General features: G+C 39.3%; 1 protein-coding gene across 2 annotated transcripts in view; it reads right to left on the bottom strand.

Annotated features, from left to right (window-relative positions):
- PIGU (phosphatidylinositol glycan anchor biosynthesis class U) overlaps positions 1-13,264 on the bottom strand; it is a 78,495-nt gene extending 65,231 nt beyond the window's left edge. For both annotated transcript variants that reach the window (XM_077769300.1, XM_077769301.1), the window contains exons 1-2: positions 13,100-13,264; positions 1,559-1,623 (exon numbers count right to left, since the gene is read on the bottom strand). In XM_077769300.1, coding sequence (XP_077625426.1) covers positions 1,559-1,623; positions 13,100-13,229 — 195 coding nt within the window. In that variant the 5' untranslated portion in view covers positions 13,230-13,264. The remainder of the gene's footprint in view (positions 1-1,558; positions 1,624-13,099) is intronic.
- Positions 13,265-15,308: the final 2,044 nt, after the last annotated feature.

Here is a 15,308-nt window from a genome sequence, read left to right as displayed (position 1 = left end):
CACTCTCAAAAATGAGTACCATGAGGCCAAAGACCGTGTCCTGTTTTGTATCCCTAGCACCTACCAAGCAGGGCAGCTTGCATTTGGTATGTACTTAACAAATCTTTATTAAAAGACAGAAAGAAGAGAGGGATTGGAATACATATGTAGATATAGGACTAGGCACTAGGAATACTTAATGAAAGGTGCCAGCACTTGTTCTGAGGAATATATCATAGTATATCATAGGAACATATCATAGCAGATAAAACAAGTACAAAGACAATTTCAAGAGTATGATATGAGCATTAAAAGTATAAGCACAAGATGCTTGGGAAGATGCTCAGGAAGAACAGTTTCTAGAAGGAGAAAAACTCTAAGCTAATATCTAAACAGTAAAGCTAATCACAAAAAGAGGGAAGAATAGACCTCGATAAGGAGATAAGAACATGAGCAAAGACACATAGGTAAGAGGGAATACAGTGCTGGGGCATAATGAAAGTATGTGAGAACTCTCTCAGGGGGTTCCTATTCTGTCTAGAAAACACACTGCCCAAGCCTACTCCACACTGGGCCCTTGTGGCTAGTGGGCTATGCTTTTATATGCCCACACATATCTGTTCCCAATAACTGAATTGTGTGCTTATTAAGAGTCTTAAATTGTCCCTGTTTTTGCTAGCAGCTCGTATTATTGTGGTTCAATTAGATAGTAATACAAGCTAATGAATATGAATGCAAAAGCCAATTGCTATCTCCATGAGAACCAAGCTGAATGCTTTCAAAATACTAGACAGAAAAAACAAAAAACAAAAATAAATTTGTTCTCAAATATGTATGAGGGAGACAACTGTAAAAATGAGGGGTTAAAATTTCAAATTAGAAAAGACTTCTGCTTTAAAATGATATCACCAATAGTAATGGGGAGGTGAGAGTAGAAAGAAATGTGGTTAATGTGGTAAGCAGGGCCCACAGGCCTTTGTACGCTCCCTAAGGTGTTTGGATTTTATCTTGAGTTCAGTGGTGAGCTGACAAAATCAGATTCACATTTCAGAAAGAGGACTCTCCAGAATTAAAAGTAAAGAAGCAAGACTGACTCGAGAAAGACTTGTCAGGAAGCTGTCGCAGGAACTCAAGCAAGAGATGATGGTGATGTATGAATGACTTTACCATTCTTAAGAACTAATTTTATGGGTTAAATAGGCTTTTCTTACTTTCTAAGAAACCAGCATTGCTAACACATTTTTCATGGAAAAACATGTTCCAAAGAACCAATTACAGGCCAATTAGCATACAACTTATCTGTGCACTGGGAACTGTTTACAATTTATTTGCCAATAAAAATGATAACTTCTACAGAAGTCTCATCTGCTTCTGTAAATCACAATCTTAAATCTGGATCATTTCCACTGCAATTGTGAAACCTCCTTCTTACGCAGAGGACATCTAAAAAAGGTCTGTTTCTAAATATGATTTTCAAAAATAGATTTTTTCAAATGTTTGTACAAAGCAGAGGTTAGGCTTTGGTATTTGTGACTATAAACTACTCTTAATACCCAGAAAAGAAAACAAGAACACTTACTTCATGAAATACTGCTCCAGAATACGGAGACACTCCCAAGTCCAACAGTGAGAGGCCTTCAACCACTGAAAAGTAAGACATCCAAGTTCACTTCATTTCATCCAAGTTCAGAGACATATGCAGATGGCCAAAGACAATGTGTTAGATACTCCCAGGAACAAGAAGGGCCTCACAGTTTGTCCAACCCCTTTTACCTCATTCCCAACAAGTGGTTTTAAATATTGATTTGAACATTTCAGATGATGTGGAACTTTCTTCCATACAGAGCATCCATTTCCACGGTGGGGCAGACTCAGGAGAAAGTTTTATGTTAAACTATGAGCTTTCTTTGATCTCACTGTAATTTCCACTCACTCTAAAAAGTGTTTCCTGGGGCACCTGGGTGGCTGTCGGTTGGGAGTCTGACTTCGGCTCAGGTCATAATCTTGCAGTTTGTGGGTTCGAGTCCCACGTCAGGCTCTGTGCTGACAGCCAGCTCGGAGCCTGGAGCCTGTTTCAGATTCTGTGTCTTCCTCTCTGACCCTGCCCTGCTCACGTTGTCTCTCTCTCAGAAATAAATACAACATTAAAAAAAAATTTTTTTTTAAAGTGTTTCCTTCATGTATATTCTGCCCCATTCCCCAAAATGATAAGACAACAAATTAGATGCTGATAAGAAATGTTGTTGCTAGTGTGGGTAAATGGGCACTTTCATATGGTGCTTGGTTGAGTGACATCTGTATTAACTTTTCTACAGGGAAATATGTACTTTTTAAGTACTTTTGACACTGAAATGATTGTTCTTAGGGAAATTTATCTCAGGGAAATAATTGTATGTTCATTATGGTGCTCAGAATATTCAAAAAATAAAAATAATCCCTTGGGGCACCTGAGTGGCTCAGTCAGTCAAGCATCTGACTTGGGCTTAGGTCATAATCAGCCCCACACTGGGCTTCACGCTGACGTGCAGAGCCTGCTTGGGATTCTTTCTCTCCTCCACCCCCTCTCTCTGCCTCTACCCCACTTGCACCCAAGCTCTCTCTCTTTCTCAAAATAAATATACTTAAAAAAATAATCCCAGGGGCACATGGTTGGCTCAATCGGTTAAGCACCCAACTTTGGGGCTCAGGTCATGATCTTGCAGTTTGTGAGTTCTAGGCCTGTGTCAGGCTCTGTGCTGACAACTTGGAGCCTGGAGCCTGCTTCAGATTCTGTGTGTGTCTCTCTCTCTGTCCTCCCCCACTCATGCTCTGTCTCCCTCTCAAAAACAAATATTAAAATAATACTAATAATAGTCCCAATGTCCATTAACAGTGATTTACCTAATAAATTATGATATATATGTATGTGGATGTGTGGATGGATACAGAGATAGAAACATTTTATAGTTAAAAATCTTACTATGATATAAATGAATAAATAAAATAAGTGGACAAGCAAAGAAAGCTCTTCCTTACAGAGAACTGTAAGGATCAAATGTAGAAGGAAAGATAGAAATAGAAAATCACCATTTGACAGACCTCACAGTAATAACTGTGAAAGGCAAGATCATCAAGGGATGCTAAAATCAGTGAGAAAAAAATATGATGAGGAGCCATATTTGCAAGGGGAAAAATAATTTTATATGGACAAATTTGGCACTCACTTAATCGTATGACCAAAGTTAACATCACCAGCAATAATGTTGAACAGTTCACACTATCGACATCAAGTACCTCCTGAAATGATTCACTGAAATGGGGATAAACACTTCCGTAGTCCTTATGCCAAAAATGTGGTATCCTTGCCAAAAAAGCATAAATTCAATCTAATCATGAGAAAACATCAGGAAAGCCCAAATTAAGAGACAAAAATAACCGGCTAGCGCTCTTTAAAAATATTAAGACTGAGGGGCGCCTGGGTGGCTCAGTCAGCTAAGCGTCTGACTCTTGACTTTGGCTCAGGTCATGATCTCATGGTCCATGAGCATGAGCCCATGTCAGGCTTTGCACTGACAGCTCAGAGCCTGCTTGGGATTCTCTCTCTCTCAAAATAAACAAATAAACTTAAAACAAATTTAAGACTGAGGAAGTATCCCAGATTGGAAGAGACTAAGGATACATAATAACTCAATGTAGTGTCAGATTATGGACTCAATCTTGGACCATAAAAAAGACATTAGTGGTACAACTGATAAAACTTCAATAATAGATTAGTTATTAGTATTGTATGAATGTTAATTTTCTGGGTTAGGTCAGTGTACTATGATTATGTAGGATGTTAAAATTAGAAGAGGTTGAGTGAAGGGTAAACAGGAATTCTTTACTATTTTTGCAACTTTTTGAAAATCTAAAATTATTTCAAAATTAAGAGTTAAAATTAAAAAGTATATTACAGATATGCATTTACTGAAAGAAAGATGTCCATGAAGTACTCTTAAAAGAAAAGCAGGTCATAACACAGCATGTCAATATGATCAAATTTTATNATGGGGATGAGCACTGGGTGTTATGTGGAAACTAATTTGACAATAAACTATTTGTAAAAAAACAAAAAAAAAGAAAATCTAAAATTATTTCAAAATTAAGAGTTAAAATTAAAAAGTATATTACAGATATGCATTTACTGAAAGAAAGATGTCCATGAAGTACTCTTAAAAGAAAAGCAGGTCATAACACGGCATGTCAATATGATCAAATTTTATTTTAAATATTTATAAGGTTTGATCCATTTAGTTGAGAGAAAATGAATATGTATTCAATGAGAAATGGCTCAAAATAAACATAAAACTTAGGCATTAAACAAAATAAAAAATTTAAATACAGCAACCATCTCTGCTGATAAGATTACAGAAGATGACTAGTTTATTTTACCTTTCTTCATTTTCTGAATCTTTAGCAATGAGCATTATTTCATAATTATTAAAAAGAAATAGGAAAATTAATTTTAAAACAAAGTGAGTGAAGGATAAGAAAAAACATAAATGGACACACAAAAACCTATAAAATGTATAAGCTTACATACGCCTAAAATCTCAGAAGGACATGTTAAGAAACTGATACACAGGGGCGCCTGGGTGGCTTAGTCGGTTAAGCGTCCGACTTTTGCTTAGATCATGATCTCACAGTTCGTGGGTTTGAGCCCCGCGTCGGGGTCTGTGCTGACTGCCAGCTTGGAGCCTGGAGCCTGTTTCAGAGTCTGTGTCTCCCTATCTCTCTGACCCTCCCCTGCTCGCTCTGTCTCTCTCTCTCCTAGAAATAAATAAAAATATTAAAAAAAAAAAAAAAAGAAACTGATACACATAAGAATCTGGTCCCTCCAGGGAACACAAGTGAGTCATTATAGGAAAGTGGCATGGAAAGGTGCCTTTAATCATACAGCCTTTGGCACCTTTGGTTTTTGAACTCTGTGACTGAATTATCTATTCAAAGATAAACAAAACAAAATCAAAGTTACAAAGTCTATTCCACAAAGCTATATATTTATAAGGAGTGAGCCTTAAATATGCCTTTAAATGGACCCACCCTAGAAGGAAACTTAATCAGTTACAGTTCATACTGGCTATAAAATTAAAAAAGCCATTGCTCAAGACAGCTATAACAGGTCCTTATACTAGGACCAGAAAGAAACTTGCCCCACGGAGCCACATAAAGAAGTTGCTGTGTAACACAACTAGTAAACCCTTCACTAACAGCTTTACTGGAGACCCAAGGTGATGATTCATCAGGCCACTTCCCAGGGCAACTCCCTATCTAAGTAACTCAATGGCATCCTACCACAGAGGATGCCAACAGAGGAAATCAACAGAGGGCCAGTAAGATGCTGCCAGAGACATCACTCTCTACTGGTTTAATCCAGAGGGAGACTGCATACTTTTTAGGAAATTGTCTACAATGTAATTTCTCTCAGATCTGCTTTTGCTAGGATATCGTACACCCATAAATTTGTTGATGTGTTTTCTGGCAAGTGCTTAGAAATATGGCACTATCATGATGATTGAACATGACCTCATATTAATTAATAATTGATCTAAGGGAAGAGTTAACCTCATGTGTAAACATTAAAACAAACAAACCCACTATCATTTACTCCCACCATCTAAAACATTGAAGAGTGTAGGAAGAGCATCAACTGAAAATATTTTTACTTGAATACATTGATATTTATGATAAACTTCTTATAATGCCCTTATTTTGGTGCACGATTGAAAACTTTGGCATAGTCTGCAGTATGTTTGGGAACATGTGAATTACAGAGTAACAAAATCCTCTGGAATATAATGGTGAATTTACTCCATGTATAAAAGAATAACCAGGGCCCCAAATTCTAACAAATATAACTATGCTCCAATAATATTTTGCTGGGAACATTTTAAAATAGGTTTCATAAAATGCCTGTTTGAGGAAAAAACCCAAATACTCAAAACAACAACAATATAAAGAGCCCATAGCTTTAAGCCATTATTTTTCCTAGAGTACCCCCTAAAATAACACCTGTGAAAAGTACACCATAGAAATTGACTAAAATTTCTATTATTATCTAAGAATAGTTGACCATAAAAGCTAATTATTGCCAACTATTCTAAAATATAAGGTTTTTTTAAATAGTGCTTCAACTTTTTTTTTTTTAAGATTTTATTTTTAAGTAATGTTTACACCCAATGTGGGATTTGAACTTACAACCCCAAGATCAAGAGACAATGTTGTACCAACTGAGCTAGCCAGGTGCCCCAATAAAGTGTCTCAACTCTTAACTGATAAATCCCATGAAGTAATAATTCTTATTTAGCTACCTTTATATGCTTTTCTTATGCGTGATAATAAAAACATATTATGCCGCATAAGACAAACATTATCTGGGGAGCCTGGTTGGCTCAGTCGGTTAAGCTTCTGACTTCACCTCAGGTCATGATCTTGGGGTTTGTGAGTTTGAGCCCCGTGTCAAGCTCTGTGCTGATAGCTCAGAGCCTGAAGCCTGCCTCACATTCTGTGTCTCCCTCTCTCTCTGCCCCTCCCCCACTCATGCTGTCTCCGTCTCTCTCTTTGTCTCAAAAATAAATAAATGTTAAAAAAAAAAAAGACAAACAAAACATTGTCTTTAAGCTTCCCATATCAAGAAGGGCATGTGTTAAGCTTGTTCAAAAGAAGTAGTATCCTTACATTTCTAGCCCAGAAGGCCCAAGAGGCAGTGTCATTCCCATAGCAATGAACACACCTAGCATCCAGATCTTGCTTTCTAAATAACATTCTCCAATAAAAGATACCAGGGCTCTTTTGAGAAGTGGTGAATTCCAGGACTGGACCAAGGAAAAAAATATGGTAAGACGAAAGAATCTTGTGGTTCCAGAAAGTAATGAAGTAATAAAAAAACAAAAGAAAACAAACAAACAAAACAGTGAGGAAAGTATGTCAAAAGGACAAAGGAGTCAACCTGAAAGAGGTCGCAATGGCCAAAGATGGAATAATTGGAGCATCAAAATAAAGATAATATGGATTATAATCCAGAGAATAAAATAAATACCTATGAGGCCATATTAGATATTAAATAAATAAAGAAGGAAGAAGGGACAACTCTTCCTTATAGAAGAATTCCAATTCATAATGAAGAAGGAATGAGGGCAAGAGAAAAGTCACCACTGGAACACCATAGTAATGACTGCTGCAGGCAAGATCATCAACCTGGAAGTCAAAAAGTAGTGGGTAAAAACTTTACAAAGAAACAAGATATATACAGAGCCCCTATATATATATCCCCCAAATGTTTATAAATTAAAAAGGGAAAACAGTAACTTAACGGTGGAGAAACCAGGCAGATACTATTATAACCAAGGGATTAAGGTTAACATCACAAGTAATAAGCCATTTCAATATGACGTAGCCTGATCCAATACATTGAGAGGATCACATCACTTCTGTGGGATTCTTCCCCAAAATCCATGATCTCAATCTAACTAGAGACACATTAGACAAACCCAAATTGGGGGACATTGTACAAAATGCCTGACTAGTATGTTTCAAAAGTGTCACGGTTATAAAAGACAAGGAAAAGCTGGGAAACACTCACCAATAGAAAAAGAACGAGAACACACAACTAAATGCAATATGGGATCCTGAATTAGATGCTGGAACAGAAAAAGAACAGTGGGAAAAACAGTAAACTCTAAGCAACTACAGTTTGTTCAATGGTATTTATATGGATGTTATTGTCTTAGTTCTGACCACTGTACCATAATTATGTAGGATGTAAACACGAAGGGAAGCTTGATGAAGGGTATAACGGGATCTCTCTGTACTATCTTTGCAAATGTTTTATGAATCTAAAATTATTTCAAGTAGGGGCGCCTGAGTGGCTTAGTCGGTTAAGCGTCCGACTTTCGCTTAGGTCATGATCTCGCAGTTCGTGTGTTCGAGCCCCGCGTTGGGCTCTGTGCTGACTGCCAGCTCAGAGCCTGGAGCCTGTTTCAGTCTGTGACTCCCTCTCTCTCTGACCCTCCCCTGCTCACGCTGTCTCTCTCTCTCTCTCTCCTAGAAATAAATAAAACATTAAAAAAAAAATAAAATAAAATTATTTCCAGTAAATAGCTAAAAAACAAAAAAAGTAGTGGTATCTAATCTTTGGATCTAGCTGCCAGTTTGCAGGAAACACAGAGGATATGAGAATGTGTTAAACTGTACCATGAATATATAATCACTAAAATTCAAACTATAGGAAATGCCAGAGGTCAAATGGTGTGGATTCTTAAACAGATAAGAAAAGGATGGGATGGGGGGCGACTGGGTGGCTTAGTCGGTTAAGCGTCCGACTTTCGCTTAGGTCATGATCTCGCGGTTCGTAGGTTGGAGCCCCGCGTCGGGCTCTGTGCTGACAGCCAGCTCAGAGCCTGGAGCCTGTTTCAGTCTGTGAATCCCTCTCTCTCTGACCCTCCCCTGCTCACGCTGTCTCTCTCTCTCTCTCCTAGAAATAAATAAAAATATTAAAAAAGAAAGAAAGAAAAGAAAAGGATGGGATGGATGGGGACCTTAAAGCTTAAGGGAGACTTAAAACACATATAAAAACGTTTAAGGGCAAGACTAATCTAAGTGACTAGGGACACTCATTTGAGCAATAAAACAAAAAGGATATAAAAATGTCATAACTATAGGGGCGCCTGGATGGCTCAGATGGTTAAGCATCCAACTCTTGATTTCACCTCAGGTCATGATCTCATGGTTCATGAGTTCAAGCCCCATGTTGGGCTCGAAACAGTGCAGATTCTCTATTTCCCTCTATCTTTGCCCCTCCCTGACTCACACGGTTTTGGTCTCTTTCAAAATAAATAAATTTTTAAAAAAAGATGTCATGACTATAAAAGTCAATATAATGGTTATTTAATGAAGGGGTTGAGGGGGCAGTGCCCGAGATGGGGCATACAAAAGGGCTTCTGAAGTAAGTGGCAAAGTTCTCCCTCTTGATTTGGATGATGGTTACAAATGTGTTTTGCTTAGGGGCAAATGTGTTTTGCTTAGGATGTGTTTTGCTGGGTGGCTCGGTTGAGTGTTTGACTTCAGCTCAGGTCATGATCTCACCACTCGTGGGTTCAAGCCCAGCATTGAGCTCTGTGCTGACAGCTTAGAACCTGGAGCCTGCTTCAGATTCTGTGTCTCCCTCTCTCTGTGCCTCCGATGCTCATGCTCTGTCTCTGTTTCTCAATAATAAATAAATGTTAAAAAAAATTTTTAATAAAAAAAATGTGTTTTGCTTATAATAATTCACTGTGCCATACATTGTTGTGTGTGGCTTACTAATTCCCCATTTTGTTTAACAATTAAAGTTTTGGTTTTTTTAAAGCAGTGCTAACAGAAGTGTTCTTCCTGACCCTGACTCTCAGAGCTGCATTGGAGGTGGGTTTCTATATAAGCACTTACAGCTTGGACTCTACCTTAAACTCAAGAAGCTAAGCCCACACTGACTCCTAATCATTAGAGCAAAGGCTAAGGAAAGACCAATATATGATTTAAAAAAAAGTTACAAAATTATTTCTGACAAATTCCTACGCAAGATGATATAGAATAAACTCTGGTGGAACAGCAATGTCTACAGATTCCCAGCTATTCACATGAAACATTATGTTTGTGACTTAATCTCTCTGTGCTTTCCTGCTTCCATTTTCTCATCTATAAAATGGGGTCTTTACATATAGGGCCATTTACATCTCAGGGCCACTGTGGTGATTAAATTAGTTCTTAAACATATCTAAAATGCTTAGAACAACGCCTGTCATTATAGAAAGCATGACGTCAGTGTTAGTTATTATTTTTATTGGACTGAGAAGCATATGCTTTTATCAAGCGAGAAATTTATATAAATTTTAGTTGGACTACCAAATAAACTGATGGGTCTGTAGAAGTGAATGACGTAGGAAAGTAGTCTTTCCTATTATAATGGATATCCATTATTTTCGCCTGCCCAGCATCAAGTTGCCCCTCTTCTAGTAATGACACTCTGGTTTTCCTATAGTATGCCCCCTCTTCCATAGTTTGGGAGGTTGTCTCTTCTCCAAAGACATATATATATATATATGCATATATATACATATATATGCATATATATATGTATTTTTATGCATATATATATATATATATATAATTTTTAAGGTTTTATTAAGTAAGCTCTATACCCAAAATGGAGCACAAACCCACAATCCCAAGATCCAGAGTCACATGCTACACCAACTGAGCCAGCCAGGTATATATGGATACATGACTTAGGCTGACCACAGTAATTGGCTTAAGAATTAGCATATTACCCAAATAAGTTCCATGTGACTCAGTTCCAAGGCTTTCATTATAACTGTTGAAGAACAGTCACCTTCCTTCCACTGGACCTAACACTGTGAGGATATAAAACATCAGAGGCCATTAGGGGCCAATCTTGCCAATACCCAAGAAGAGCCCTCCTGAATGCAGTCAAGGCCAAGAAGGGGAAAGAATTAGTCCTGATGACATCACTGAGTCTCTGGATTAGCTAGGTTTGAGGTCAGGATCTGCCTTGAATTGTTCTGTTATGTAGGCCAATAAGTTCATTTCTTATTATAACCTGAGCAGTCTGAGTTGGGATTCTGTCATCTGCACATGAAAAAATTGATGACATGCCAAGTTAAAACCCTTCAGATACTTGAAGACAAGGATCATCTCCTTCAAGTTTACAAACTTCTCATTTATTCCCACTAAAAATCACTCTATGATTATAGCCAATCAGAATCTATTTGGATTCACAGCCCTTCACCCAAACAACTGGTCACTCAAAAAACTTACATGGAACTAATGAATGAATGAATGTCATGTGAAACTAGAAGGGATCCTACTTCAATATTTTTAAATGTCTGCCTTTTAGAGTTAAATACAATCAGTTGTTTTTAAAATATCCCATCTTAACATATACCCTCGAGACAAATGATACAGATGTACCATCCCTACTTAAAACAGGACAAATAGTCATCCTGACCCCATCAGATTCAGATAGGTGATTTGCAAATCTCTCTCTAGCTCTGACACTGGCCCCAAGCTCCAGACCTAAACCTCTAAATATCATACTATCAACCTGTACATACACAAATACTTATTGCTGTCCTTTCTAATTCACCTATTTCAGACAATATCACAACTGTTCTCCCAATTATTTAGATTCAAAATCTTAGAATTAGCTGTTTTGGCTTTCATTATTGTGCTAAGACCTTAAACATGGATTATCTCACTTAATGGGGTACGTGTTATAACTTCCTGTTTTACAGATGAGAAAATGATGTTGGAGATCATATGCAGCAGAGGCAAAAAAAAAAAAAAAGACTCAAACTACTATATCTCCTCATCTTTGGATCCTTCACCCTGCCCTTCCTATAGTAACCAGATCCTATGTTTTCTTTTCTTCAATATTTATTTAACAATAACGATGCAACTACTCCATGCCAGGCACAAAGGATTCAGGAATGAATAAAACAGTTCTGGCCTTAAAGGAACTCACAGTACAATGGAGAAACCAGATATAAGCAAATGATTATAATAAAAAGCGAGAAGTGCTCTTAATAAAGGTATGTATAAAGTGATAAGAGAACAAAGGAAGGAGGGCCTAATACTGCCTTGGGGCTTCTGGTATCCTGAAGAAAGCAGGAACCAAGTGACTTCAACCCAAACAATTAAGTTTGTTCAATAAAAATATATGCAAATATTATATGCAAGGATTATCAAGTGTAAGCTCTCATCATCACACATAAGAATTATTACTATCTTTATTACCATTTGTCAACTGGGAAACATGGGCATATTACTTCTCTAAATTTTGGTTTCTTCATCTGTAAAGTGGGGGAAGTAACACCATCTAAAACACAGAATAACTAGGGGATAAGAGAGGCCTACCATAATCTTTCATATATAGTAAGCTTTTTAGAAACTTAAGCTTGAATTATACATAAAACAACCATTCATTATGCCATTCCCCATTCCAGAGTGTCTATGGGATAACATCAAAACTTTAAATGAACATTTAAAGTTCAAGGACACAAACAGAACTTCTGGGGTGTTGTTACACCTGTAATGTTTTGTTTCTTGATCTGGGTGCTGGCTACGGATGCTGGCTACATGAGTAGACAGTCTGTAAAAATTCACTGAGCTCAACACTTAATATATGTGCATTGTATGTACACCGTACTTCAGTAAAAAAGTTTTTTTTAAGTCTTTAAATTCTGGCCCTAACCTAACCCCTACCCCATTTCTCCTCCACTTTGTACACTTGCACCCTTCAACATTTTCTTGATCCTGTTTACCTTCCACTACCATGAGTTCTTTCTCTAATCTCCCTTTCCAAATTCTACATCCTTCAACAGCTCACAGCCCACATCCTAAGGAAACTGGAAAAGGAGAGGACACTTTCTTCAGGGTTGAAACTCCAAGAAAGGAATTGGATGTACAGAGGAAGAACATTTTTCAAAAAGGATTCTATCTGTCCCTCCCCCTAGCCTGTGGATCCTACAACACAAATTCTGTCTCATTCATTGTAGGCACTGGTATAAAATAGTGCTTGCTGGATGAAGAACTTAAGAAACAGTAGGAAATGCTATACTACAGGTCCCGGACCGAAAACTGGCGTCTAAGCACAGTCACACACTTTACTCGCTTAGGCAAGATAGGTGGCCTCACTCGGGGAACCCCTCACATACCATCCCATGTCCCAGGTAACACCACCTACGACCCCTCACCAAAACCCAATACCCTCTGCAAATCCCACTCCACCCAGCACGCCCTTTTCTCAATACCTATCTTTCCTCAGACCACGCCCCTCTCCTCAGGACCTGAGGGGGACACACCCCCTCAGCTCCCTACACCTCAGGTGAGTCAGCCCCTAGGGTCCAAACCTCTCCCCACAGTCCCTAGCCCCCTCCCCTCGGCAGCCCCGCCCTCAGGCTCCGCCCTCCCACCCTCCCCGAGGGCTCCAGAGCGGGTTAGTTCCCCTCAGAATCTTGTGCTTGAGGCCACTGCCCCCGCCTCCCATTCACTGAGGCCAGGAGAGCACAGGCGGGGCCTGGCCACCTACTCCAGCCAGTGGCCTCACCTCTCTTCCAAGAGCTCAGTGGAGACACCACCTCCACCCGTTCGGAAATGAATTCGGCCAGACTGGAGCGGAACAAGGCCGCCCGCACGGTCACGGCCACTACCAGCACCAAAGCCAAGGGAGCCGCCATGATAGCTGGGGCGGGCGCGCAGGCGGGGAGGGAAACGCGAGGCGGAAAAGCCTCGCGACCTGTGCGCCACCGTCTGTAGTTCCGTGGTCAAGCGCGCATTGCTGCTGACGCCGGAGCACCCAGACTAGGGACTACCACTCCCAGGAAGCCTTGCGGCGAGACGGGGCGGGACGACGTAGAGCGGGGCTTCTCAAGCTCGTAGCAAAGGGTTGGGCGACGTCTCCTAAGATTGCAGGTGCCTTGTAAAAGCGCGCGGTGCTGCTAAGTAGGCAAGTGAAGTAGAATAATGAGCAAGTTTTGGGGCGCCTGGGTGGCTTAGTCTTTTAAGCGTTCGACTTTCGCTTAGGTCATGATCTCGCGGTTCATGGGTTCGAGCCCCGCGTCGGGCTCTGTGCTGACTGTCAGCTCAGAGCCTGGAGCCTGTTTCAGTCTGTGCCTCCCTCTCTCTGACCGTCCCCTGCTCACGCTGTCTCTCTCTCTCTCTCTCCTAGAAATAAATAAAACATTAAAAAAAAAAAGAATAGTGAGCAAGTTTTGAAGAGTTGTTAATTTCACTTTTCTGTGTAAGTTTTAAGTGTTAGGATGCTTCCCTTTAAAGATTTTAAAACAATATTAACTATGTTCTCATTTATGTGTTCTACAATTGTTTATTGAACACCAGCTATATGCCAGGCATTGTATTGGGTTCCGAGAATACGTTTTGGAGTAGTAGCCAGACTTGTTTTCTCTGCGGCCTTGAACAAATTGCTTAATCTTTCTGTCCATCAGGCCCCTCATCTGGAAAATAACGCTGCTTGTTAGCCCGCTGGTCCTTATGGGCTTGCCAGAAACGATTGAAGAATGCTTAGATATTTTGCTCGTCGCTTTCAAAGACAGGCATTACCAAAAATTAAATTATGTAAACTTACAATTAAGTAATTTATATTAAAACAAGGTAATAAATACCCCAAACTTGTAACTTCCTAATTATTTTACTACATTTTTGTTTCATCTGTGCTCTTGAGGTTATTTATCACTACTATATCACTATGGCAAGTATTGTATAATGGTATGCTATTGCCCATCAATTCCTAGACTGCTGTTCAGTGGCATCAGAATGGTAGCTTGAAATCCCTCCCACTGAGAGTATTTACACTCAGTGTAATACTCTCAGCAAGTCAGCAAGCTCTACAAAGCAGAGTTTTGGACTTTGGAGAGCTCATAGATAATCATTAAGTAGCACACTACTTCACTAATTAATGTATGAAAAGTGCTAATTCGGATGCTTAAATGTTAGCTACAATAATTAATATTAAATATGTAAGGAAATTTCAGGTCTGTGGATAAGATGAAACAGCTGGTATAATCAAGAATAACTTGGTGGAAGTGTGGTGGTAGGACTGGACAGGGCAGTCAGGGAAGTCTCTGGGAAGAGGTGACATTTGAGCTGACACATAAAGGATGAGAAACTAATCAGAGCTGACAAGTGGAGGAAACAGACTCTGAATCAGGAAGAGCAAAATGTGTTTGAGAAAGAAAACAAGTATGTTTGGAGTGGAGAGAGTAGTAGAAGGTATGGGTAGAGAGTAGATAGTGACCAATCAGGTACGGACTTGTTTGCCATGGTTGGGAATTTGGGAATTTATTCAAAGGGTAATCCATGTGCCATTGGAGGATTTTAGACCAAAAAGTGATGTAGTCAGGTGTGTGTGTGTATGTGTGTGTGTGCGCGCGCGTGCATATATATATCTTAAATGTTTATTTCGAGGCGGCAGGAGAGAGAGAGAGATCGGGGGAAGGGCTGAGACAGAAAGAGAATCTCAAGCAGTCTTCACACTGACAGCATGGAGCCCAATGCAGAGCTCCAGCTCACAAACCATGAGATCATGGTCTGAGCTGAAATCAGGAGTCGGTCTCTTAACTGACTGAGCCACCCAGGTGCCCCAGTCAAGTATGTATTTTTGAAAGATCACTATATTCCCAGGCTTTATACAGGGTGTTGGGGGAATATTGCAGTGACAAAATTGCACCTCCTGCCTTTTAGGAACATGGAGAGTCGTTGAAGAGATGTAATAGTCTTAAGAGTAACACAAAAGTAAA

The sequence above is a fragment of the Crocuta crocuta genome, unplaced genomic scaffold (assembly GCF_008692635.1).
Source record: "Crocuta crocuta isolate KB4526 unplaced genomic scaffold, BGI_CrCroc_1.0 scaffold445, whole genome shotgun sequence".
Classification (NCBI taxonomy): domain Eukaryota; kingdom Metazoa; phylum Chordata; class Mammalia; order Carnivora; family Hyaenidae; genus Crocuta; species Crocuta crocuta.
Note: the sequence above shows the minus strand (reverse complement) of the source record. Positions and strands in the feature narration are given on the sequence as shown.